The sequence below is a fragment of the Cyrtonyx montezumae genome, unplaced genomic scaffold (assembly GCF_038088225.1).
Source record: "Cyrtonyx montezumae isolate F1298 unplaced genomic scaffold, pur_monq_1.0 scaffold_0, whole genome shotgun sequence".
Classification (NCBI taxonomy): Eukaryota; Metazoa; Chordata; class Aves; order Galliformes; family Odontophoridae; genus Cyrtonyx; species Cyrtonyx montezumae.
The window spans coordinates 48,555,603-48,583,346 of NW_027071824.1; the positions used below are offsets into that span (position 1 = coordinate 48,555,603).

The following is a 27,744-nucleotide window of genomic DNA, read 5'->3' on the forward strand; positions in this document are numbered from 1 at the left end:
AGGTTGATGAAAAGTTGTTCTGAAAAAATTTTACTGATGTTTTTCACCTATCCACCGTATTTTAATGAAAAATATCATGGGAAAACCAGAACTAGAGAGATGTCCTTCAGTTGTCATCAGGAGTTCTGTAAAGTACTGAGTTGTGGTGAATGACAGAAGCCTCTTTTTTAACATGGACAACTGAGGGTCTGAGCAATCCAAACCGTTTCACATAACTCAGATCTCACAGCAGCAAGTCTCCGAGGCTTTTTGTCAGGGGAGGATTTGAACTTATGGCTTAGAGGTGAATACTCTGCATTCCTGCAAGAGCTTCCTGAATCATCCTTTCACTGTCTGCTCAAATGTTGCATTCTGGTTTTGAGACCCTAACACCCCTCTCCCAACACTTAACATATCCAGGTGTTGGCTGCAGTTTGGTTCTCATCCTGGCTCCCCCTGGCTTTTGTAGGATTTGTTTTTGTGTGTCTGGGGCTTGCCACAATTCATGCCCTCAAGTAGGCAATGTAAATCAGCCCTATCCTTTAGACAAACAGGAAAGGCAGTTTTCCACTGAATGATAGCAGTGTTTTTTTTCAGGGCAGGCTAGGATCCCTGCACTCAGTGGAAACTGATACCATTTTTGCCTTTGATGGGGAAATGTACTCTTATTTGTTTTGGTCTGGGGGCAGAAGTCTAAATTAACCTTCTCTGTCCTGGAGGGTTTGCTTTGAACATCTCTGAAGTTGAAGTGGCATGAGTTGAAGGAGGATAAAAAAGCTGATAGCTTCAAGTTCATTTTTTTGTTTTAGTGAATTTTTTACTGTCATAGAATTATTTTCTTGTCTGCTTTCTCAGAAAATATTGGTCACTTTTTAGGTGAGTATGATGAGAGTGGTGAGAGCAGGAACTGTTTTTTTGTTTGTTTGTTTTGTCCCTACAATGTTATAGTTACTCCCAATCTCAAAAATATCCATCTTTGGCAAAATTGAGAGCGTTCATGGTTTGTATTCCTGACAACTGACCCTTAATCTGCTTTTCTTCCCTCAGCAGCTGGAGGTAATCTTTGCACTGTATATGAAGTCTTCAGAATTTGAAAATCTGCACTGATCTTACTTGTCAGATGATTAAATGATGAGATGGATTATTCTATTGTCTTTAATATTTCCATTTTAACACTTTTTTTTTTCTCTAGGTGTGATTTAATGACACGATGTTGGGCCCAAGAACCTCACAACAGACCTACTTTCTTTTATATTCAGCACAAGCTGCAAGAGATAAGGCACTCTCCAGTGTGCTCCAGCCAGTTCCTTGAAGACAGAGAGTCAGTGGCTGGATTCATTAACGAAGCTTTTGAGGGTAAGCCTGGGCACCACTGCCATCCCCACAGCTTCTGCCCAAAGCTGCAGCAGTGTAATGATAGAATCATAGAATGGCTTGGGTTGGAAGAGACTTTAAAGCCCACTCAGTTCCAGCTCCTACCATGGACAGGGCTGTCACCCGCCGGATCAGGCTGCTCAGGTCCTCATCCAAGCTGGGCCTGAACACCTCCAGGGATGGATGAGGTATCCACAGGTTTTCTGGGCAGTATGTGCCAATGCCTCACCACCTCTGAGCAAATAATTTTTCCCTAACATCTAACCTAAACTTCCCTTCTTTTTGTTTAAAGTCATTCTCCCTTGTCCTGTCACTATCTTCCCATGTAAAAATTTAGTCTCTTATCAGCTTATAAGCTCCCTTCAAGCACTGGAAAGCCACAACTTACCTCTCTCTTAAGGAATTTGTATGGGGATGTATTAGGCATCATTAGGTATGATACATTAGGTAAAGCACACATAAGATTACCAAGCAAAGCCTATGAAGTTGAGACTGAGCAAGCATCACAAGACACATCCAATTCATATGTAACTTCAATTTCCCCATTATCTAAAGGTGGCACCTGGGCTCTTATTTTAGGAGTACTAGTTCAGTGGTTGTCTGAAACAGAACATAAATTAGGTACCTAAGTAAGGCAGATTTTATCTTTGCCTGAACTGTGATAGATCCAGCCAGGAATCACAGCATGCCTGTGCCTGACAAAGCCAGAACAAGATTTTCTAACCCTGCAGTAATTCCCAAATGGCTAAATCTAGGAAAAAAAAGTGAAGTCTTGGAAAACAGTGTGATTTGAAAGTCTTCAAAAAGAAAATTATTATCTCTTGAAATATCTCACTTCTATTTTACAGTTACTTTTAATTTAACCTGTTTCCTTATTTTCCTTTTCCTAATAAACTCTGCTAAAAGATGAGCTTCCCAATCCAAAAAAGCAAAAACTAGTCGTTGCTAAAATTTCTAAAGGCTTTTTTTTCCCTACAAAATGTTTCTGAACTGAGAACTCACTCTGTCTCATAAACAGTTTTAAGACATTGGTATTTTGTTATTTTCCCCACCCTAAAACAAATTGTGATCAATTCAAAGAATGATGCAGTATTCAATTATGCAATTAAGTAGCAATTTTCCAACATATTCTACCTACACTCAATTGACAGACATTGTCGAATTCTCAATTAATGATAGGCTATTCAGTATTTTCCTACTCTTTGTCATTTGATGCTTTACAAATGTCAACCTCCCCTTCCCCATCATAATTTCTCTCTGTATCATATCCACTCAGTATGACATGGTCATATGTCTTTACAAGGCCAAAGATTTTACCACTGATGCACTTGAAACCAAAGTTAGCTAGCACTGATAACCTGTCTATCATTTCCTGCTTTTAATTTAAACAGCTGACTTTGCACCCTTGCCCAATAATTAAATGCTTAATGCATATGCATGTAATATAATTTCCTAGTTTATTTAAGGGCATCTTTGCTCTGAATAATGGTGTTCAGGAAAAAGATATTTAATCTGGCACAAATCTAAGCCTGGAATTAGCTCAGGAAATGAGTACAGCCAATTAATTAGGCACCTTGCCCAAGCTAATAGGCCTTACATTTTGAATGGACTTTATCTCACCCAAATGCAGCTGTCTAGAAGTTAGCAATCTCATCTCAGACACTCTACAAGGTATCTCTGTGGCCAGAATTTTAGGCATGCTTTGGTTGTCAGAATTCCTCCTTGGCTTTTTCTCAGTCCTTTGTAATGATGTTCACACAGAAAATGCTCATCAGAAAACAGTATATCTTGAAATTTATTCATTCACATATCATTCTTTCATATAAGTGTCTTTTAAATTACTAAACGCTTGATGAGATCCTTACATGTCCCTGTGATGCACAAGCTTTTCCCCCCATATTTTCATAGTTTATCTGTTGGTTATCTACTTCTTTCTCCAAGAGAGTATTTACAAGACCACTCAAACTGTACGCTGTGTGCTTGACTGAAGGCCTAGAGTCCTGGTGATGTTTTAATGTTGCCCTATTATCTGATCAAGGAACGATGCCTGTAGGTTTTCTGCAGATATCCAGCTTTGAACTTAATCATTTTTCTGCCTGAAATGTAAACATTTTATAATGGAGTTCAGAGTAATGCTGGCTCCAGAAATGTGGTTGTTTTATGCAAGAACTGGCAATTCATATGCTAGTCAAAATTCAAAAATAAAATGCACTCTCCTTTGTGATCCCGCCATACACAGTTTGGGGCAGCCTCAGTCTGTGATTTATAAAATGCTGTATAAGTAGTGATTTTTAAAGTAGCTCTAAGTTTGCATTCATTTTTAGCTAGAACTAAATGGAGCACTTGTGTTTGTGGTAGTAGTAGGAAGATGACAGCTGGAACAAATAATCCAAAATTATTATGGACTGTCCTGGGCAAGGTTTTCCAAAAACAGTACGTGATCATTGGCCTTTGTGTGTAATGAAACTCCTGTCATTAATCTGCTGCCAAGAAGTGCTTGCTCTTACCAGGAGATGTGGTTTCAAAAGAAAGAGCCAAATGTCAAGCAAAGTGTAATAACAGAACTCAAAATAACTATGATATTTAGCTTTACACGGGGATATACATATTCCAAATTCTGTAAAACTTTACCTGCTTATAGTTAGCTACACCTTTAGCAAGTCTGTACATGCCTTTAGCACTGTTTCATGGGTAGAAGAGCTGAAAAAATGTTAGATTTTCTTATCAACATTATTACGGATGCAATATGTCAAGCAGATTGCAAGTATGGGTGAACTAATATAAAAAGTATGCTAGTGGTCTGGAGGGCACACTAACAGGAAAGTGAGAGGATGACAGAAGAGACATCATCTTTGCTACTGCAAGAGTTACCCATATAAAGAAGACAGCAAATAGCAATAAATATGTCCAAGCAGCACCAGCAGCTCCTGGCATTGCTGTTTAAAAATGGAGTAAAGGAATCTCAGCAAGAGTCAGACTTTGCTTCCTTGACCAAAGGATGGTGAGTAGCTATAAGCAACTCTTCCAGCACCAAACAACTAGGCAGCAGCCCACTGGGATGTGTAGATTAGTTCTCACGCCATGGCAGCGGTGGCCCAAAGCCAATAACATTCTTACAGAAAAATAATGTCACAGGTAGGAGAACGTGAGTTTGCTCCTTTGGGATGGCAGTCTACAGAATAAGTGCTGCAGTTAATATACATAAAGCCTCACTTTCACTAAACGTTTTCTGCATGTTTGTGGGATTTCTATGGGTATTTCCTTACCTACCTCTCACTCATTTCAAATGAAAGTAGCATTAATAAGGGTTATGTACCTAGATCTGCATTTACCTCATTCCTGCTGCATTTCAGCAGATGAGCACAATATCAGACACAGCACTTGCTCCAAGTGCCTCTGTATCAGGAGACTTTAAAGGCTCTTGATATCTATCAGTTGAGCATTTACTCTTCTTGCTCATACAAGCTTTCTCAAGACATTGAAGAAATGTTAACATTTTGAGTGAGGGAAGTGCTTTCCATCCGGAGCACTGTGATATTTGTGGGCTACCTTAATGGTTTTGAATCAAACTGGAATTGCTTCAGGAGCCCCACTCACAGCTGAAAAATAGGCTGTTCTTCCCTCCTTTTCAAAAAGCGCAAATGAAGCATCATGAATCAGCATGCTAAAAGGATGGTCCTGCAAAATTAACCAGTCCATCTATTTTCAGAAACAACTTTTTACATTTGTACATTCAAGACAGCACTGTGTTTTTTCAGGTCCCAAGCATTCCTCTTTATGGGTATGGAAACACCTGTTTGTTTTGGCAAACATCTTTGCCAACATCAGACAACTGGGCATTAAGCAGCTGGAGAAGTTCCTCGCCTTTATGACACAGGAGGACTATTCCTATTGGTGCTGCTCCCAGTAGTGCATTCTGGACCTATAAGGAAGAAATGTAAAACTGCTCAAAAACTTTGTCAGAGCATGATACTGTTAGTGCTGGAAGGAGAGCAGATACCAGGCTGTTTGAGGGAACCTGAGGAAATCCACAGTTGTGACAACTGCCACAGTTACCTTGTAGTTATTTTGTAAATAGGAAGCAAATTTTGCCATCAAAGTTATCAGTTGACAACATTTACTCTGAGATGATTAAAAAAGTAACATTTTAAAAGGCTGATCTTGTGATTTTAGTTTGGTTAAACTACGTGGATCGTATCTTTTTCATTGTGTCTAAAAATGCAAGGAGAGAAGTTCTGACATGACTAGAGAAAAACAGCAACTACAGCAAGAACTTCTCAACAGTTGGTTACATTTGCCCCCTGTATTTTGTTTTGTTCAGGAGCTTTTTTTTTTTTTTTTAAGACTTTAAGGAAAAACATTCCACCTTAAAAGATTATTTTTTAATCCCTAAACTGGAGATACCTCTTGGAAAATGTGGGAAGCTAAAACACTCAGTGTATTTAGGTTTTTTTCAGCAATTAAGGCACTTGTTAAAATGTCACTTTTTTTTTAAACTGAGTGCAAAACTTTTCATTGAGGGGATTTGGTATTAAAATCTGGGATCAGTGCTCTCATTGTTAATTATATGTCTGCTGACTGAGTAGTACTGGATTGCTATGTAAGCCACCAGCTTATTTTCCTGAAACTTGCTGCCTTTAGAAACTATTCTGCACACCTCTCCAGACTTAAAGTAATCACTTGGACAAACGGAAGCTTCTCTGAAGTAGATGTGTTGATAAGAGACATTTTTTAAACCTTGTATCTAGCCTCCTTTGTATTTTTCTGAAATTCAGTAATCCTCTTCCCCACTTAGTTTAGTGAGTGCCTGACCCAAAGCCAGTAGAGGTCAACAAAAAGGCTTCTTCCAAAACAGTGAGTGCTTACAACACTGCAGGAAAAGGCAAGCTTGATGGGGTGATCATTTTGTTTGTGTTTCCTAGACAAATGCTTTTTGATTCCAGAGAGTGCACATGAGCTGTATGACATTGCAAGGAAAGTAATGCTGAAACTTTAGCTTGCAGGGAGGGGGAAAAAAAAGCATTATAACATCAGATCATCTTATTTTATAGATGACATTTGTGTTGTATGAGTGAGTAACCAACTAAAACTTATGTACTGTGCCTGTCTAGGCCATTTGATAGTCACTAGAGAGTTGTAGACCTATTCAGGGGACGTTACTGTGTAAAGGTCAATATAAGTAAAGAGTATCTCCACAAAAACACATCCCCCTCTTCTCTCTCCATTGACTGTAGAGGGAGCCTGGGCAAAAAGCCTAAACAAGGCATGTCACATCTGACTAATTAAAACTTGGTGAAATTAATCCTACTTTGTGACCTGGAGAATGGAGGTGCTTCTCTGCTTATGTTTCAAGACATATTGTACTGAAACAAGCGTGGTGCTGGCTGGTTTTGGTGCTCTTATATTAAGTGTGATAATAAACTAGTTAATAAAAAAGTTTGTCTGTGTTTCCCAAGACAGCATCTTGGCATTTCAGTCCATGAATCTCTAAAAAAATCTATCAAAATGTGGAGGAAAAAAAAAGCAGTCAATGCCTCAAGCAGTTTAGCACAGTAAAAATGCAAAATGAAGAAAATCCTTGCTTTTAGCATCTTTAGTGTCTGACAGAATAGCAAGGTTGGTGAGTCACCCTCAAGCCATGCGAGATCATACGCTTCATTAGACAGGAAACACAGATATATCTCCACTGATACATAATACAGAGCAGAGTATTAAAACGGATATATATTTGTTCTATTTATATTCTTACTAGCAATGTGCAGAAACTGAAACACAGCACCTCCAGTTCCAGGTGGCTGACAGGTATTAGCCAAACTCTCCAAGCACAGGAACTACCTTCTGGAGCTCACTGACTTAGTTGAGATGAAGCAGTCACCGTTAGGTAGCCACCTTTTTCTCTCTTAACAAATCAATATGACTGTACTTCTAAACATGTGGTTATTAACCCATTGAAGGTGCTAAGCATTGTATGCAACTGCATTGCCCAGAATTAGTTATGTTTCAGGCTAGATAATTAGCTGGTGTAAATCAGTAATGTCCCATTTGTTTCTATGGAGCTTTGCTAATTTGCGCTAGCTGAGGATCTGGCCTTGAAATAGCTATAACAGAAGATCAACATCTCTAGACCGGTTTGTTCTGACTCTACCAATCTGCTTTTCTATGGACTTTTTTTCCTCTTATTCATTGTCACCTTCTGAAATTAAACACCTCAAAACCATCTGCTTATCGAGACATCACAACAATTTGCGCCCTCCCAGGCAGGATTTCAAAACATGTTGTGAGCCCGCACAGCTTGCAATGAAGGCAGGGAAAGGGACTCTGAGCTGGAAAGGTGGGATACGTGACCCTGCTCGCATGGTCGCTGCCCGATGCAGGAAGCGGCTGATTGAGATGCTGGGATTTAGAGGGGGAAGTACAGATTTTATCAGGTTAGGACTGGCCTCCTCAGAGGAGCCTAAGCAAGCAACCTCCATCTGTTGTGAGTATGAGTCAGGCCATCACAGTGTCTTGTGTCACTTAATGTGAGGCCGAAGTTCTGCCTACTCATAGAGAGTTGAGTTGTAATTAGTTTACCTGCAGTTTAGTTCAGATGCTTACTAGTACTGGGGAAAACTTCCCACCAAGACATGTATTTAGGAACTGACATAGATACCTATGCAGCTACAGTGCAGGGCTTTGAATCTAGCATTTTAATTATTGGAAGCAGTCCACCTGAGGGAGCATGGAGCATTGCGGGGACCTACTTCTCAGGAGAGCTCTTGTATTGATTACTGTGCTGCCAGAGCCAGCCTATCTCATGCCCTGATGTAGGTTATTCAGAGTGGACATGGGTAACTCTACACTATGCAGCAGTCCACGGTATGGACAAGCCCACAGGATTTAAGTGTTTAGAGCAGACTTCCCAGCACGACTCCAGATTCTATTAAGATGTTCCTTGGACGCCTCCTCTCGGTACGTTTGTTGGCTCAGCCAGGCTCTGCTTGTGAAATCTGAGGGGATCAAATCACATGGTTTATCCTGCATTTACTCACGTATAACCCAGCATGACTATACATCAATCAACTAATTTTAGCAAAGTTAAAATTGAAAAGAAAAGAGAGATATCTCATGAATATACCAGCCTGTCTCCCTTCTCCAGCTTTTATCTGTCTTCAAATTCTTGATGTTCTTCAGAAGGGGCTTCCTAACTTTATTTGAACTTCTCTACATTATCTTATGGCTTCCCAGGATGCTGGTGGTCACTTCTAGGTCTCACATTTCTGGGGGAATTTCACAACAGATAATGATTTTTTCTTAACTGTTCATTTTCAGTGACTTCCGTCTCTGCCTGTCATATAACTCAATGAGCAAAAATTATCCGCTTGTTTGCTGACTTATTTGAGAGGCAAGCATTGCACTGCATAACCTGACATCTTTGCAGAGAGTTTTTGGCTTGTGCAGCAGAATGGTGCTAAGCTTTCATGGGCGCTGAACACTATGCTAAGAGAAGACAACGCAATGGTGAAGGAAAGGACTTGTGTAGTCAAAAATTTTGTTATGGCAATCTCTGTGCAGCTTATGTGTGTCACGTTATAGAAGAAAGGATATCTTCTTCCTCTTTCTTTTCACCGGATGTGAACACACCACGTACACGCACACGAAAGAAGTCTTTCTTGCTTCTTTTGTCCCAAAATCTCAAAAAGTAAAACCAAGCTAAGGTGCTGATTTTTTAGCTCTTTTTCTCTGCAATGAGAAATACGGCAGCATATGGGCTAAAGAAGGATTATAATATTTTATATACTCTGTAGCTCTTCAGACCTGTTGGGGAAAGAATTAGTAATGTATCTATATATCTGGTAAAAATATCTCAGTGACCTCATACTCACATTTGTGTAAACATCACCTCATCAGTTCCAGATACTTATACAGGAAACAAATCTGAATGCTCCTCTAGTGTTCTATACTTAGGCAGGTCAGCCAGCATATGTCTGGCCTGTAAATACCGAGTTTTACTTGGGTCCTTATTTTAAGGTTTCTCTCTTAAGAGTTTGCTGCAAACATACTCTCAGCATTTGCCAGCGTGCCTTTTCCAAGGCAACTTGTGCCTGAGTGTTTCCGTTACAATATTTATTGAACAAAAAACACGTACAAAGAAGAGCTGTACTGGTTGGTGAATGCTTGGTTGGGAATGAATTGCTAAATATTACCATAATAGTCCTGAAGTGACAAAGTGAGTATCAAATGATTTTTCATATCTGTCAGTCACTGTGTTATAGGAGGACAGTTTGTTCTGTCCCAGTCTCCACCTTGCTAACAGGTTTCTAAATTCAAAACTCCTGTTCATGCTTTTCCTCATAATATTTGCTAGTGGTGTCTAGTATGTGGAGAAGACTTTCAAGTTTGCAGCTGACGTGTGTGTATCATTATAGTGACATAATAAATTGTTTTTTGCCCCGCTGCATCAGCACAGCACCTGTGATTCTCATGTCAATAACCATGAATGTCATGTTTCATTTTCCAGTTGTGAAGTAAAATAAGGGGGTAGTATAATTAAAAAAAAACAACAAACAAACTATTATTAGAAGTAAACACACAAAATAGCAAGAAAGCAACAATTATACTTGAACTTTTAGTTAATCACTTAAAAAAAAAAGTTGTACTACCTGCAATTGATTCCTGACAACCATGTATATGCAAACAGCATCAAATCAAGAAAAAAACATTAAGCTTTTAGTAATGGATAGAAGACATTGTATTGTTGGTTTAAGCTTCCTGGAAGACAGAAGATTACAATTCTTCTAACGAGGGAGTATATTACAATTTAGTAGGTAGAAAACTGCCCACGTTACAGGACTCTACTATTGTATTATTATCAGGTTTACAAAAAGGTACAGATTAAAACCATTTTAGCTTTATGCAGGCTATCTTTCCTAGCAAAAGAAATCATGTATTCATAAATGTATTGCCCTCTCCAAAGGTATTAATGGTCTTGACCAAACATCCTTAAGTGGTTTGGTGGTAGATACAATCCACACAAGCAATAGCAGAAAATAGGTTTGACTCATCAGTCACTCTTTACACAGTCACTAGACAGACTTTTCTCTACAAGCTGACTTTGTACTTTTTCTAATACTACATTTATATCACTGGGTTGTTACTTTTTTTTTTTTTTTTTTTTTTTTTTAATGCAGACATCGATGTTCCGCCTGCAGATTCAGACAGCATCCTTTCAACCACTCTAATGGAAGCAAGGGATCAGGAAGGCCTAAATTATTTGGTTGTCGTCAAAGAAAGCAACCAAGATCAAGGTAGCATCAGCTCTGTGGAAGTTACTTAAATCTAATTCCATCTGTCTACTCCTCTGAAGACAGAAGAGAAAACTCTACCAAAGAAGATGTAAGACAAAGAAAATATTATGCACTTTATTATACATTCAGAGATTTCTTAAAAGAAACACTAACACTCTAAAACACCATAACTCCCAGAGAATGTCACAAGGTACTGAAGCTTGTGTACAATAAGACAACATTTTCATATTCATAATTCTCTAAGTGCTATGGTTCATGCATTTCACAAGAAATATTTTAAGGAAATAAAACTTGCCATCAGACAGCAAATGATTTTACTGTGATCCCAATTGGCTTTGTGCAGCCACATAAACCATGGACACAAACAGTCCTTCCAAAAGAGAAGTACTGACATGCAGTCTCACAGAAGGGAACAAGCTGATAACGAAAAGAAAAACAGTTCAAGTACAGCTCCATTGAGCACACATGAGATTATACAAATTTAAAAGCTAAAAAATGCTAGCTGTATTTTTCTGATCTCCAAATCTGTCAGCAATTGAAGGAAGGTGGCTGGGTTGTTTGCTGCAGGGATGGTCTATTTTATCATTTACTTTAAACATATGTTTGCAATCACCTCAAATGTTAAGTTGCACTGTGATTGATCTGTGAATCTAGAATCCACATTCCTTTCCCCTTTTAATGTTGATCACCTTTCATTTGTTAATTGATCGGATAAAGGTAAATGTTCTTCCTTGGTGTCCTTGAAGATCAAATCAAAATATATAATAAAACAATATATAAATAATTCATGAGTAAAAGGAAGCAACAAGCTCTTTGGAAAGCTTCACCATGAATAGCAGTTTGCAAATTTTGCAGAGATATTCATTGACATCTGTTGGGAAGCTAGAATCATGCCTTGCTTTTATGTAAACTCTTGATAGTGAGAAACACCAGAGAGTAGTAAAAGTGGATTGTTTAATACTAAAATGTATATATTTTTAAGGCACATCTTCACTAATGTCAAGCTCCAAGTTTCTTAAATGGAGATCCAATACAGATAAACAAGATGTTTGGTTTTTGACTATTTGAAGGTCTTGCTTCAAATCTAATAAAAATTGAGGTATTTTGAATTAGTATTCTTTAAACATATCTGGCAAAAACAGAACAAAGCAATTCAAATTGGCTGTTATTGTATGTCATTTTTTCCATTTACAGTTTAGCCGCACTTGTACACATACAAGCAACAGTTGCCAATACCAACAGTTGAAACACTTCTATTTTTTCTTAACTTACACTCACTAGGACTTTAGTGATGGATAAATAAATGCTGTATAATGTTTTCTCACTCCTCAGTTTCTGTTTAACTGTAGAGCTATTTCTTCCATTTCAATAACTTAAACATGAGTAACATTTACTAACCAGTAACGTGCTAACTGGAAACCAGTAAGATCTCTGTTCTGTGGTCACAGTACCAGGATGACTTCACATGCACATGTAATTCCACTTAACTCTGGAGGACTGCTCAGTCAGCAGGCTGCAAACAAATGTTTGAGAATCAACATGACTTCATATGATATCTTTTTCACATGATATTATGATATTAGCAGGAGAAGCCTTCAACCCTGCCAAGAAGTTTATCTAGGCAGCAACATTCAGAGGCCCCATTACTACATCTGTGATATTACCCACACTGGTTTAGTCTTCTAGAGATCTGAGTTGAAAAATTATCATACAAAAGCCTGTAAAACATGGGAAAATTAAGTTAGTTGGAAGGCAAGTAACAGTGACAAACAGCAACAATAACACCTCGAACTAGTCAGAAATACCCGAAGATACAACAAAAACAGACAGGAAGGTAGGTGTTGCTTTATTCACATTTTGGAAAATTAGTGTTGATGGAGAGTTTATTAGAGCAGGATGAAGAACAAAGTGTCAAGTTTAATGCACTGCCAACAAACAAAACTCAGGATATTGACCACTATTGCACCCAATAGTATGAAAAATTGATTGAATAAGACACAAGTCTCTAAGTACATATCTAAGAATCCTCGAATATAACTTGCTGGAGTCAGTGGAAGACACAGTATTTAACATTCTCATGTACACAGTGTGATCCAAAGCGTGCTTCGTGATTCCATTTTTCAGCTCTGAGTCTGACCTTGTCCATCATTCCATTCTCCCTCACCTTCTTGTCTTAGAGGAGTACATATACAAAGACTGTACTGACTGGGAGTTCGAAGTTACCTTACCTGCTTCCACTCATAACATTAGTTGTGAAAAACTTTTAATCTTTCATACTTCCATATCACACTTTTCTCTACACATCATTTCACCTTCTTTATCCCACTGACATTATGCCTCTCCTCTTCATGATTATTCTCATTTTACTCATCAATTTTCCTTACACTCTGGAGGATACTTCTCACTTTCAAGCAGCCAATGTCTGATAACACTTATTGTAGTTCCCTTTGGAGACAGTAGGAGGGATGGACATGGATGAAAGACTCTTTTAGTGCACTCCCTCTTAGGAAACAAAAAGGGCACCACCTGGCCTGTATTCATTTCTCTTGTGGCAGATAAACTGAAAGATTTGAGATAGTTTTGAATACAAGTGTCTTGACTTTCAAGTCTACAGTATTTTAAGTAAATGTAGATGGGCTTAAGGATGAGAATATCTTTTTAAGGAAATATGTATTTAGCAGAGAAAAGAATCTTGATGTATCAGAAAGATCAAATGTGAGATACAAATGAAGCGATCATTATGACCACAGGTGCCTGACATCCTGCTGAGAGACTCACCCTCAAGTGTACAGCCAATATTGTGTATCTTTACTTTCTTTGTTTAAGGTGTACATTGATTATGAATATACGGTGTGGTATCTAATGTAGTAAGAGCAATTCTTCCTGAATCCCCTTATAAACCAGCAGAAGCTACCTAAGTAAGAGCAGAAATCACTTCTGTGAAGATTCTTTCTGCAAGATCTGGAGGAATTAGGATGTGGTGTTTTGAATCTGAATAAAAATGTCTAGAGATTCTTGCTGGCATTTCTGGCAGCTTCTTAAGAAAATGCATTCTCAGGTGAGTATAAAAGCAGATGGACCCAGTTTTCACACACTGTACATCAGTTAAAATACATTAAGATAAGCTGATGTACACCAGTGGGGAAACTGTATCTTTCAATCTTCAGCTTCTCAGGTTTTGTCGTGAGCACTACTTTAGTTGCTATAATTAAAATTTTAATTATTTCAATGCAGTGCAAAGTTTTGCTTCAGTATCACCAACCTTCTAGAAAGTATTACTTGAATGGTCTTGAAAAGTACCTTCTCAGATAAGAATTGGAAATGAAGAACTAGTCCTGAAGAATTAGTTGGACTCTGGAGGAGCAAGGTCTGGGCAAATGCCACTCCTTGCAGGGAACGATCTCACTGATCACACAGTCCAGAAAATGAGTTTAGTTTAGACTACCTTGTTCTTACAGACAGGAAAGAAGAGAATGGTTTCTCCCTCTCCTCCTGTTTCTTGGTACTGCAGCTCTGTAGAGTTCTGTCACTCCCATACTTACTCATAGGCAGCAACTGTTCCCCACTTTGAGGACTCCTTGCCTGTCGAGTCATTTCTCCTGCAGGATTACTTCCATCCTTTTGGTCACCCTCACATTTTTCCCCAGACTGTTCTCAGTTCTACAAGCTCCTTTCTGAGAGCAAGAGAACATAAACAAAGAGTATTCAAGGCTCATGAGAGCATTTCCTGTTCTCTATTATTTTCTATATCACTCTTGCCATTTTATTTGTTTGCTTGGGTTTTTTTTGTCCACTCTGAGTATTGAGGTGATATTTTCATGGGATTGTCTTTCATACTCTGCATATGTTGCACTAAGTGATAATGGCCACCTTGGAGTCCATCTGCTTACTTGTGGAGTTATTATTAAAGCTTCATTATGAATTTCACTTCATATTTTAATCACTTCATGTTTGAATTTCAACTGCTGTTTTACTGTCTGGTCTTTGAGGTGCATGAGATCCTTGCAGCTTCTCAGAGCTGGGACTCTTCCTTACAATCCTGATTTAATTGCTCTTGCCTTTCCATCATGTTCCTACTGACTATGACAAATGATACATATCCCAGAATAAATTGCTCCCTTTGTGAGCTTCTTTCCCTCCAGGAACTGTTTATTCTTATTCCTATAATTTGTCTATCAGATTTTAACAATACATATCAAGGTGAGGATCCTTTAATCTATGGAAAGCTTTGTAGAAGACTTGAAGAAAGCCCTTTGGAAATACAGATAGATAGTATCAACTGCATATTTCTCATTTATATTTATTGTTCAGATCATAGAACTCCATCAGTCTGTTAGGTGAAAGTGCCCTTATCAAGAGTTGGGGTTCCTCAGCTTTTCTGGGAGCTTATAAACATGAGGGAAATCAATTTTTAACAAGGGTAAATGGTGACAGGACAAGGTGGAATGGTTTTAAACTAAAGGAGAAGAGATTTAGATTAGATGTCAGGGGAAAGTTTTTTAGTGAGAGAGTGGGGAGGTGCTGGAACAGGTTGCTCAGAAAGGTTATGGATATCCATCCCTAGATATGTTTAAGGTCAGGCTGGATGGTGCCCTGGATAGCCTGATCTAGCACTTATCTACCAGTTGGCAACCTTGCCTGTGGTAGGGAGTTGGAACATGATGATCCTTGGGGTGCCTTCCAACCCAAGCCATTCTATAATTCAGTGATAACAGAGATGATTGACAACATCTGCATCACTATGTCCCTAAAAACTTGATTTCCTCACCACTTTTATAAGTGGCAAAAAGATTCTTATTAAAGTACTTACACCAGAGCCAATGTACATTTGTATGATACCCTCCAGCTGTTTTCAACAGAGAAAATTTTGCTATCTATTTGAATCAACTTATGCCTCATTTTTATTTTCTTTTAAACCGTAACATGATGTTTATGACATTTTCAGTCCTCAGGTTTGGTTCTACCGAGTAAAATCAAGTGAAACTGGTTCTTTGTGATTTAGGATTATGCATTTCATGAATCACTGAGAAGGTAACCTTTCTTCTAGATTCAAATTCAGTTCTTTCTACTCAAAGGTGATTTAATTAGTCTACAACAGTTGTGAAAATAGTCATTATACAGAAGAATGTCATTAAAATAGCGCTAATGGCTCTATTAAGGTATTTCTAATACATCTTCATTTCTTTAATTGATTCATCAAAGTTTTCTCTTTCACATGCATGCTGTAGTGAGCTGCAGGAGCTTGCATACCAGGTGGATTTTTCAAGTGATCATGGCTCTATTTATAATGACACTTGGCACCTCTACCTGACATTATGTTTAAACTCTAATAAATAATCAGAAACCTGGAGCTTCAAAGCCAAGTGATGATGCCAAAATATTGTCATTATTGCCAAAGTCATGAATGATACTACTGAATAAAATATTTTTTTTATAATGTGTTAACTTCTTCAGATGACATTTCCCACTTGGGGAATGTTCATCACTGCCTTCTATCTTTTACAGTAAGAAGTGAGCTGTATAGTCACTCTCTGTTTGGATGCCTGTCTCTTTTGCAACACTGTTCACAAATCTGGCTTTTCTTCTTGCTGCTTTTTTTCTTTCCTCCTACCTTTCTGGCAGTGTAAGTCATTCAGTGATTATTGGAGGTGAGGATACTGAAACACTTTCTTTCAGTATGTGTGTTCTTGTGCAGTATGGTAAGCAACTATGTTTTTTTCTCCATCCCACAAGAAATTCAGTGGAGTGTTGACGTGTTATGACACCAAGACCTAAGATCTCTGATTAATCTGTTGTATTTATGCATCCAATTTTCACACCTTTCCAGGATGAAAATGCATAAGTTCTCAGTAATTTCCAGTTGCAAATATATTTAGCTTTCTCTTACAGAAACTCTGGGAGTCACAGAACTTTTTATAAGAATACCATCTCTCATGTCTTCCTGTCTCTTTAATCTGACTTCACCACACACCCAGCAGTGGAAAGCAACCCAACAGTCCAGCCTTATGATCTCACCAGCCATCTTAACAATGACATCACTCCATAATTTCTGAGTCTGTTGCTTAAGGTAATAAGAGAATTATCCTCTGCCTAAATTGACTAAAACCAAACAAGTGGCATGATCTCTGTATACAAACTCTGTGCATGCCACCCTACATTTGCAGGCAGAAAGGTCTTGCTGATTTTGAGAAAGCTTAAAGAAGATTCTCTGTATCAGCAGCGCAAATCTTGGAGAATAGTATGTTTATCCTCAGGGTGAGCTCCTGACAGAAATAGCCATACTATGGTATGATGGTGACGAGTTGATGATTGGACTAGATGATCTTGGTGGTCTTTTCCAATCTTAATGATTCTATGATTCTACGAAAAGAGAGAGGAGAGCAGCAACAGCTGTACAAGTATTGATATACCCACTGATTTCATTTCCAAAATTAAAAAGAAAGAAAATATTTCTTCATATTTACACTTCGGGTTGCACATAGTTTTGTGCTTCTAATTCATAAACAAAACATTCCAGTACATAAATGTGAAGTTTTTGACGTGATGTCAGCATGACATACTACGTTTCCACTGATTGGGAAGGAAACGGATCAGGTTTTGCAGGTGGTCATGGACTACTTTCATGAAGATGAAGGGTTCTTTTCACAGTACCATTCTTTAGGGCTTTCTATTGCAACTGTATGACAACCTGATGCAAGCAGCCCTGCTGTTTTGCTTTGTACAGGGAGGGGATGTCCATGATGAATCCCAGCCAGGGTAAAATACATCCCTCACCTACCCCACCCAGAGGTGGCTCCTGGCTTCAGTCTAGAGGCTGTACTTTCACAGCAGAAATGAAGAGCCACTATTTCTGATGCTTATCAGCATTCAGGGTTACCATAAAAATAATTGTTAGGCATCACAAATGGTAGAAAAAAATGGCATGTTTAGAAAAACCTTTAAGAGTCTCTGTGTGCTTAATGATGTGGCAGCAGTAAGCCCAGGCAACCACTGAGGTGTCATCAAGAAGGGAGAGGGTTTGACCTCACTGTAGCTCAGTTCTCAGGTGTGTGTGTAACAGTCATGCCATCACTAAAACAAGGTTTCCCACTTTTGGGTTGCCTCTAATCTTTTTCAAGACCCTTTCTCAGTGCAAGCCTTTCTGAAATGCCTCTTGTCCTAATACAGGCATGATTCTTCTGTGGGAAACGTGATGTGGGAAATCCTCTTCATCAGTCTTTGATTCAATTTTATGCACATAGATCCTGATGAAAACAAGAAACAAGTGACAAAATGACTGCAGGTGCTCTATTGCTATGTTTGCACAGTCGTGTTTTGAGTCGGATCATAGGCTCCTACAGCCTCCCAGAAGCATATATGCTTCCAGGGCCTGAGAAACAGAAAAAGGAAATGTGGGCAATAAAGTAATTTCTAGAAGACAGGCTTGTATGCAGTGGGGTTGGGCCATGACTAGAAGTTTGTTCCTGTTACTCTGAGGACTATGTGAATATAAGCATTGCAAACTCTTTTCAGTTATGCATGTTTTTTTAAATCATGGGAGCAACACATTAGGCAGCAAAGCAAAATAACCAAGTGCCGTGGGAAATGCACTGCTGTAGAAGGTAAACAAAAACACATACAAGTGCCCTCATGACGGTAGGATTTGCATTTTCTTAGCAGAACAAACTCTCTGCCTCGGCTCCCTGTGCTCTCACTGAAGTGGAGGTCATGGCTAGTGACAACTGGGAGCTGTTCCTGGAGCCTCTCTTGCCTTTTTAGGTAATGAGGGTCTCTGTGTGTTTAGGATAATATGATTGACAGCTCCACTCCGGCCCCAATTAGCACCCTATAATTTATTAGCTTCTGCTTTCAGATTATGCGCTAACTTCACAAATATTTCAACCACGGAAACAGCAGATATCAAGTGTCCCTTTCCTGATCCAGCTCACTGTGACCGCAGTTAAATACACAGAGGGAGCTGTGCAGGTCTGTCAAGAGAAAATAATCATTTGTGTCTGTGTGCAACTGGGGCTGTCACAGCCCTTTAGGATTCTTCTTGTGAAAAAAAAGTTTATTTCACTGGAACAGGGACTCAGACCCTGAGTGGGTGCAGGTCTGGAAATCAATGTGCTGGCTCTTCTGGTTCAGTTATGATTCTTGTACAAATACTGATGCTTCAACCACAGGCAAGAGGTGCTAATGACAAAGCTCATGTGCCTCATCAAGGCACCCTTTTGCTCCTTGAGGCTGCAGCACGGGACTGGTGGTAGGTGCAGTAGAGAAAGGGTTGGGTGAGCAGGGAGAACTAGGGGCAGGGGTCAGTGGATGGAGCCAGAGAAGGAGAAATAGGGAAGCTGATTGAGGAGGCACCTAGAAGCCTCACCATGCCAGGCAAAACAGGAATGCAGTGGTCAGGTGGCACTGCACCCAGGGAGCTCAGGCAGGAGGAGAGGGCACAGGCCTCATCACTGCAGGTAGTGCCCACAGGATTGCTGCCCAGCGTTCATGTGTTGTCCACGGTCATGGAAGCAGTAGAAAGTGTGATGCAAAGTTAACTCCTTAGGTATAATTAGAGACAGACACAAACAGTGGGACTCTTCTGGTCTGAGTTGCTCCTCAGGGTGGTCAGTTCAGAAAGTGAGCTGACTGTGGTAGGAGGGAAACAATAACTCAGTTCCCAGGGTTGCAGCTCCAGATCTTAAATGAAAGTTTTTTTTTCTTTCTCCTTCTTTTTCTTTTTCCCTTTTTTTTCCCTTTTCTCTTCTTTCCCCATCTTTCATTCCCACTTCCTTACACAGCATTGCCTAGCCCCCAAAACAAGCATCTCACTGCTCCAAATAATCTCACCTTGCCTCCCTCTTTCCCCTTCTGCAACTGCTCCTCTGGGTGGCAGGCCAGGGAAGCCAGCCAGGACACCACAACCCCCCAAGGAGCTGACTCGCTTTTCTGTAATCAAAAGGGCATCTTAATTACACCCCTGGCCTAGAAAAAGATGCACGAGAACTGCCAGTCAGAGGCCTTGGTGCATCTAAAGCCATCCACAGCATTTGCTTCCCTTTTAGAAAGGGACCAACCTTTAAGCTCTTGCTAGAGCTTGTTGTGAACCTTAATAGGACATCAAAGGAAAAGTGAGGAGGGACTGCTTCTGACCCAAGGAGACAGGCAGATCCATTTCCCTGAGGACGAGCAGGGCAGGGGCCAAGGAAGGTACGGAGATTTCAGGCTCTCTCCTCCCCTCCTCTCCTCCTTTCCCCTCCCCTGGGGGCCCTGAACTTCATCCTTGCAACTGCAGCTATATCAGAGAGAAGTCCATGTTAAAATTAAGCAGACAATGTGGCTTGTTCAACACTGCTATTCAACAAATCTGAGCCCTTTGTGTCCTCCCCCAGAGCCTGTATGAACTGTCACAAGTTACGTCTGTTTGTATGTCACCACCAAAACAATCTTTTTTGCCTGGGTATGACCACAATAGTGGTCAGTACAAAAATGCTGTCAGAGGAGAGAGTCTGGGGGTCTGCGTATGGCATGCAAGATGCATGTAATGTCGAGAAAGCATATCTTTTGCATTTACAGATTTCTTGTGCATATTCCTGATTAAGCAAGTATGCTATGATGCAAAGAGGAATAAAACAGATTTATGAAATAGCACCGAGGTTTTATTTACACTGCTTCTGTATTATGAGACCCACCCACCCTAAGCAGGGCGGCCTAATGCTCAGGATGAAGTTTCTGCTCTGGCAACAAGAACTGCAGCCCCAGCCCTGCACAGCTTCACTCTCAAACCTCAAAGGTGGTGCTTGTGAGCAGTCTCTCCAGTCAGAGAAAAACACTGCTGCAGGGTTTCACCAAAACACCCTCAGAGCACCTGAAGTGGGAGCATTTTTAAAACCTGTTTGCATAGCACCTAACACTGTAAGCCAAACCCTTGACTTTCATGTTTGGGTACTTCCGCAGTACAACAATAAAAATAGATTATCTGGAGAGCAAATATCAATAGCATATATCATTGCATAAATCCTCATGGTTGGAAATGCTCCCATTCAAAATGAGTGGTAAATTTCAGTACAGAAAATGACTGAGTACAAGAATGTATCCAGACATATCTGGGTTATATTGCCCAGTCCTCCTCATTAAGAGAGGAGGGAGAAAAATGAAAGAAAAGGGAAACAGTTGCACTGAAGCACAATCAACATTAGAGCCAAATTAAACTTAAAAAATAAAGAAGAAAAGGACATTAAAAAAAACTTTAAAAACTGCCTAAAGAAAATGCAGGCTACTGTTCACAGAATGACCTTGTTGTCTTCAAGCCTTTACAGCAATAAAGTTAAATGCAATTTTTAGTTATTTTTTCTCCTGCAAAGTGCTGCTGCCTTCCTCCTTGACTGAAGACTTGAACATTTGTAGCTCAACGAGCGCTACAAAATCTGGAGCTGTTTGGTTGCCCTTTCCAGGCTGCCAACTAGCCAAGGGCTGTGACAACATGCCTATGGGCTTGTCTGACTGAAGCACCACAACAAGCCGCCTCCTGCCCTTTGCCCACTCTGGCCAGGGTTGTTTTGCCCACTTTTATTTCAAAACATCTCCTTGCCAGCTTTTCACAGTATTTATTCTCACTGCTTTTTTGTTTTCTTGCTGTTAAAGTTCCTGTTCTTTCCTGTAAAAGTAATTCTAGGTGAGATGGAACTGAGGAGCAACAAGTTCTCAATTTCCAGCACAGCAAACATTTTGCCAGTCTCATATTGTAACATCTCCTATCACAACACAAAAGTGTTTCCTACCGCTTCTCCTGAGGGAATGATGCCAGAGGGGTGATGTCAGGACTCTCCTCTCACATGCACTGAACTTTGCCAACCTTTGAAGATGTTGCATTAAGAAAAGACAGAACAAAACAAAACACTGTTTTCAGTGTTGGGATCTGATGCTTTGCCTGTAAAAGCATCAGCTTGCAAGCATAGGGTGAACTTGCTATTTCTGCACTGTTTAATTAGTCATTCGACCCTTTGTAATAACATTTTAATATACCAGTGCAAAATAGCACAGTGCAAAATATAGTCCCCTCTTCTATCAACTTTATGAAGAAACATCTCTTAATATGGGGTGCTACCCTTGGTGCAGCCCATCCTACAGAGACACCCTACACTAAACGGCAGCACTCCCACATTACATTTTGTATTTCAACATATTTTCTACTCATTAAGAAAATATTTTCAACTGCTGGGATTTCTAGTTAGCTTTAATGCAAACTAATAAAATAACTCACTCCAGCCACACTACAGGTATTTATTTCTTCCTTTTACATCCTGAAGATTCTAATCTGCCTCGTTTCTCTTTTTCGGTTTTGATTCCCTGTAAAAGCACACAGGGTGAAAGAAGGAATACCTTTAATGCAGCTTTCCTCCTATTAAATAGATACCTTATTCCCCTTTTCAAATCAAAACAAGACAATTATTAAAGTGACAAAATGACAGCAACAAGTATAGACAAAGGGAAGCGTTAAAGGCAACCCAGACATATTGTCCCACGTGTGCCTTCTGGTGTTCCCCTTAAAGGCCATCAGGTTGAGGGCCAGCAGTTTATCCTGGGTTTCCTTTCTCCCCCTTCTTTAAGAGGGTTTTTTTCACCATAAAATGTTTCTTGTAAAAAAAAAAAAAAAAAAAAAAAAAAGAAAGAAAGAAAACAAACAACCATTACATACTCAATGCAAATGTTATGTCAAATTCTGAGAAGTGCCACCTTGGTTTTCATATTTCTGGAGTTTGAACAGTTGTCTGTGGAACAGCTGCATTTCTGTAAGCCCAAGGCAGGTGGCCCAAGCTAGACACTTGCCACTCATAACCACTATACTGCAAAATCTGACTAGCTCCTCAGTAGTCCAAAAATGTTAGTGAGTTCCAGTTTCTTCTCCTTTTACTTTTCTTCAATGTAAAGTAAAAATCCAGTTCAAAACTGCATAATAGTTCTTCCCACGTTGAAGTCGAGAAATAATTTTCACTGCGATAAAAAAATATTCACACCACTGAAATAATCACAATTTCCTTCGTCCCTTGTAAGAAAGCCAGTGGTTTTGCATCACCATTTGTGACATCATTTGACTCTATTAAAATAGTCCAACTGCAGTTCTCGCTGTGGAGTTTGTTTAAATATTTCATGGTCTTTGGCTCTCCTCTCAACAGAAGGGTTTTCCTCTCCAAAATAAGTCTAAAGGATCGTCCTTGCAAAGCCAGGTCATTTTAAGTCCCGTTGTCTGTCCTCGAGCTGCAGGGCTGTGGTAGGCTTGGAAAAGGGCAAGGGGGGTCTGGGAGGCTCTGAGTCAGCTCGTCAGCTCAGAAGAGATCCGCCACAGAAGGAGTAACGCCGAGCTGCAAACCAAGACCAGAAGCTGTTACAAACTGACCCGACTTCAGCTCTGAATGCCACCACGCCTAGAGGCAGAGATCTACAGGGGAGAGCCAGGGGAGGAAGAATGAAGGACAGCTCTAAAACCAGTACAGATCCTTGCTTTTGTCCTGAGGCTGCAAACCTGAGAATGGAGAGAAGAAAAAAGGGAAGAAGAAAAAATAGGTACAGGCATTTAAGGAAAGAGAAAGACAAACTCCATTTCTGCCACATGAGATCAGAGGCTGAGCCTGAAGTCTGGGCTCCCCAGGGCTAGAAGTAGGCAGTAAAGCGAGAAGAGCCCTAGCTGCAACGAGGACAGGCACGCGTCCCTTTTTAACCTGAAGTGAAGCTGCACCACCAGTGACTGCTGTCACCAGGCTCCTTCACGAGGAACCCAAGCAGCTGAGAGGCTTTCCTTGCATCCACAGACACCACCCAAGCAGCTTGCACTGCTGGCCGTGACTGTCCCCTCTGCAGCACCACTGAGGACATGCAGCCCTACATCCCAGCACCTGACCAGGGGTAGGGCAGGCATCCCAGCAGTAGCCTCCCTTGTCACAGGGATAACTGTTGCCCTTTCACACTCAGCAGATACAAAAGTATTTCTTGAAAATTGGGAGAAAAAAAGAAAATAAGCATAGGAATCCATTTAGAAAGCTGCAGAAATTCACAGAGTTGCGTGACTGCCTTGTGGCAGGACCCAGCCACAGCCCTCGGGGCTCCATCAGGCTTCCAGCACAGAGCAAAGCCCAAAGCAAGCAGTACCTCAGTCTTGGAAGCCAGAAATGTGGAGTGGGTGACACACTGCCCTTGCTTGCCTGGCCAAGGAGTGCAAAGAAGGACACACAATGGGTTGGGAGCTCACACACCCGTATGTTTCCCCTAGCTGCCCTCCACACAGAACCCTCCCCTCCCACCACCTCAGGGCAGGGATAGCCCTGAGCTGGGGAGAACCGAGGGGCCAGGGGCCTCTCTTCACCTGCGTCCACGTTGAGGCCGAGACTCTGTGCCACATCTCCCGCTGCATTAGGGAAGGGTCCCGGCGTCGTCCAGGCAGCAGCAGGGCCCGCCTCACCCTTGCCCAGCTCGCAGGGCGGACTGACCGGTGTGGGCACGGCAGCAGGGGTGAGGCGGTGTGGGCGGACGGAGGCGGTGGGCACCAGCAGGGAGCCATAGCGAGGGTCAAAGTGAGGGCCGTAGACCTCGTGCATGGCGGTGGGGCGGGGGTAGGCTGTGCTCTGCGTCCCGAGGTAAGGATGGTGATGGTGGTGGTGGTGGGCGTGATGCCAGGCCTCAGGACCGCCCTGGTGCAGGTGGCCGTGCAGGGAGGAGGCTGGAGCATAAGGGTCGGCAGCGGTGAAGGGTAGCTCACTGTGGGCGGCCAGGGTGCTGCTGAGGGTGACGGGGACCGAAGAGGGCTGGTAGGTGCTGTTCCAGAAGGACGGGGGGAAGCTGCGCTGGCTCATTGGGAAGGAGCCATCTAGATGCAGAAAGGAGAGGCGGATGAGCACTCTGCCCTGGCATCAATCCCTAGGGCTCTGCTTCACTCTCCTGCTGCAGTTATCTTCCAAACAACCACCAAGCACATGAAACTGCTCCCCAGCAGCCCTCCCGAGCCCATCATTCAGTACAATTAGCCCAAGGCTGGAGTAATTTGCTCCAGGCTTCTCTTAGTACTTCTTTAGGGAAAAGATTGTTATCTAAGGTGAGGGAAACACCTTTTTCTCTCAGTCTGGAAACTGAGTAGGCTTAGAAGGGAGAGTCAGAACCATTATGAACAACAGCAATTGTCAAGGTTGGATTTCTTTCTTTTTTTTTTTTTTTGTACTAATCTCCCTCTTTTACTTAACACGTATTTACTTGACACAGTAGAGGACTTAACACCTTAGAGGATGCCCAACCCTGACAGGAAAGCAGTGCTGCCTCAGTGTAGCTTCACAGCAGTCAGGAGCAGTGTGAGATGTGCAATCAGCTTAAATGTGATAAATCTATCTGTGGGGAATTTCCCTATCTATTGCACTGCACTTGTGCCTGTTTCTTGGGGCTCTTGTTAGAATGTTTGGGAAGCATTCTGCAGTTCTTTGAGGATTGACAGGGCAAAGGACAAGGACTCTGTGCTTTTCTTGTCCGATGTGAAGTGGAATATAGATAACTAACAGTGAAGAAGTAGATGCTGTGCACTACTGATTGTGAACAGTGTTGCTGAGACAAACGTTTGCCAGGGAGGTTTGTCAGCTCTGCACCTTCTGATGTTACTCAGGAGAAAGGGAAGCAGTTCCCGAGGAGCTAAGAAATCTTCCAGCTTTTGGTGCTGAGAATCTTCCACTTGTGAAATACTTTAGCCAGTATTTCACTCTTAGAAACCACTGATGGGAGTTCAAGGAGAGAGTGAGCAATCAGCTCTCAGTCAGGCGGGTGGAGGATGAGGGATGGTCCCTGAAGCTGCTCTATAGCAATGCCTGAGTTCAGGTGTTCCCTGCCACCCCGGGTACCCCATGAGCCTATGAGGTGTAAAATTGTGCACAGATACAACAGATTTGTGCCTGCATCCACGGCTCATATTGCTCCCACCTTTGCTCACCACAGTCCTAGACTCAAAGCCAAGGGAGGGGGATCCCTGCCGTGACTCCTGGCCCTGCACCCCCACACCCCTTGCACACCCGCACCCCTCCTCGGTGCTCACCCCGCCAGGAGCCGGCGTTCCGCGCCGCCTTGGCGCTGCCCAGCGAGAAGCTGCTGGGCTGGCTGAGCGCCCGGCTGAAGTGCTCGTCCACTACGGCGCTGATGTCTCCCTGGAAGTAGGTGAAGAGGACGCACCGGGAGCTGATGTACTCGGCCTCGGGGGGCCTCTCCTTCTCGGGGCTGCACTCCTCCTCCTTGATGCTGGCGGCGGCGTGGCTGGGGAAGGAGCTGGTGGCGCCGGAGCTGCTGCCGCTCTCCGGGGCTTCTTGCATTTTGGAGTACAAGGCGAGTTTCTGGAGGGAGACAGAAGAAAGGGAGGACGGGAAACAGAGCAACGAGGCGCTCTGGCTCCCGTCCCGGCTCTGCGTCCCCGTGCCAGGCGGGATGCAGCGCCCGGGCGCGCTCCGAGCTCCATGCGGGAGAATGCGGGAGCTGCACCCCTGGGGCTCCCGAGCCGGGCACGGACGGGAGCGGGTGACGCACGGGACTTAGCTCCCGGCACTAAGTCCCGGCTTTGCGGGCCGGATCCCGGCACCGGGGGAAAGGCAGAAGAGCGACCTACAAAATAAAGCAGAAAACGGGAGGAAGAGGGGAAAAAAAAAATCAAAGCCTGTCCGCCTCAAATACGTCTCAGTGCAGCGGGAAGCCTCAGGTATTTCCTACAAGACTGCACTGTTTTTACTGGATCCCGCGGGGGGAAATAAAGAGAGGGCGCTCAGAAGTTCGCCGGATGTTTCTCGAGGTCTCTGTGCCCGCAGCCGCCGGGAGTTCCTTAAGATGAGCCTGGGACGCGGACCGGGCCGGAGGAAGAACCGGGAGCCCTCAGCCGAGCCGAGCGGACTATTTAATAGCGTCGCTCCGTGACTGCCGCCTTTCCACTTGGCTGCCGGCTCGGCCAACTATTGAGCTAATAATTAGACCCCTAAATAATGTCACCCGCGTGCGGACGGGCGGAAAGGGGGGGAGGGGGGGGGGACAAGGTGGGGGAAGACATCATTTGCTATTTGTAACAGGTATGCCGGCCTCGCTGCCAGGGCTGGAGGTGTCCCGCGAGCCGCCACGCCGGGACTGCGCGGAGAGGGAGCGGAACGGACCGTGCCCATCCGCCCCGACCCCGCACGCCCGGGGCTGCTGCCGCCCGCGGGCCGGGGCGCTTCCGCCTCTACCACTCCTTTTTTTCGTTTGCTGGGGAATGCCGCTTTCCTATTCCGAAGGGATAAGGGGAGAAAAATAATAATAATTAAAAAAAAAAAAAAAGGAAGAAAAACACCTCCAAAGAAACACGTGAAGCCCAGAGGTGGCGGCAGGTGCTGCCGCAGCGACAGGAACGCGGGGCTCAGCATACAGCCCGGGCTGCACACGCACAGACATCCCCTTACCGATCTCACCACGCGGCACACGCGTAATCCGAGGGCGGCCCGCGGGGTCCCGCCGCCGAGCGGGGCTGGAGCGGGAGCATCCCCGGTAACCCCGCGAGGAGTGGTGCACTGCTTCTCCCACGGCGGCGGACGGGACGCACCCCGGGCAGCCCTCCCTCCCCGATCGCCCTCTGCAACCCTGTAGCATCGCTTCCCGCAGCAGCCGAGCTCGGATGGAGCTCGTCCCAGGAAAGAAAAAAAAATCAAAAAAAGGTAAAAAAAATCCCTTAATTGCCATCTCTGGTCTGAAATCCCCGTTCTGTCTCTCAGACCCGGCGGTACGTACCGTGCCGAGCCCCGCACCAGGGTGGGATGCAGCCCCGCTTCGCTCACCATCGCAGACTCCGGCTCTTCTCCCCTACCCCACCCCCTTCACTCTCTCCTTTTCCCTTTTTGCTTTTGGTGAGGCCCGGGGGCCACCCTCCCTACTCCACCCCTCCCACCCCACGTACCTGCGGGTAGGGGCTGTAGGCTGCGGCGAAGTACGGCTGGGGGGGACCATACACTTGGTACATAACATCCAGACAGCTCATGGCTGTCCGCTGCCGCTAATTCGTTTTTCGGTCATCAACTCGCGTTCTCCGGAGCGGAGCAGTGCTCGGCGGGAGGGAGGATCCCGGGGGTTAAGAGGCACAGCTCACTGTGGG

General features: G+C 42.7%; 2 protein-coding genes across 4 annotated transcripts in view; one reads left to right on the forward strand and one right to left on the reverse strand.

Annotated features, from left to right (window-relative positions):
• Positions 1-11,959, forward strand: part of ROS1 (ROS proto-oncogene 1, receptor tyrosine kinase) — a 70,760-nt gene extending 58,801 nt beyond the window's left edge. Inside the window, exons 43-44 of the mRNA XM_065734844.1 lie at positions 1,172-1,335; positions 10,524-11,959. Coding sequence (XP_065590916.1) covers positions 1,172-1,335; positions 10,524-10,669 — 310 coding nt within the window. The 3' untranslated portion in view covers positions 10,670-11,959. The remainder of the gene's footprint in view (positions 1-1,171; positions 1,336-10,523) is intronic.
• A 10,009-nt stretch (positions 11,960-21,968) lies between these two features.
• On the reverse strand, positions 21,969-27,669 carry VGLL2 (vestigial like family member 2). Of its 3 annotated transcripts, XM_065734507.1 has the most exons (5): positions 27,550-27,669; positions 25,681-25,972; positions 23,977-24,477; positions 23,763-23,815; positions 21,969-23,139 (listed from the first exon to the last, which is right to left on the reverse strand). In XM_065734507.1, exons 1-5 carry the CDS (start codon positions 27,628-27,630, stop codon positions 23,056-23,058), a joined length of 1,011 nt encoding a protein of 336 aa, XP_065590579.1. In that variant the 5' UTR covers positions 27,631-27,669; the 3' UTR covers positions 21,969-23,055. The 3 variants fall into 3 exon arrangements, with proteins under 3 accessions (XP_065590579.1, XP_065590572.1, XP_065590563.1); XM_065734500.1 differs by lacking the exon at positions 23,763-23,815 and having other exon boundaries at positions 21,969-22,978; XM_065734491.1 differs by lacking the exon at positions 23,763-23,815.
• Positions 27,670-27,744: the final 75 nt, after the last annotated feature.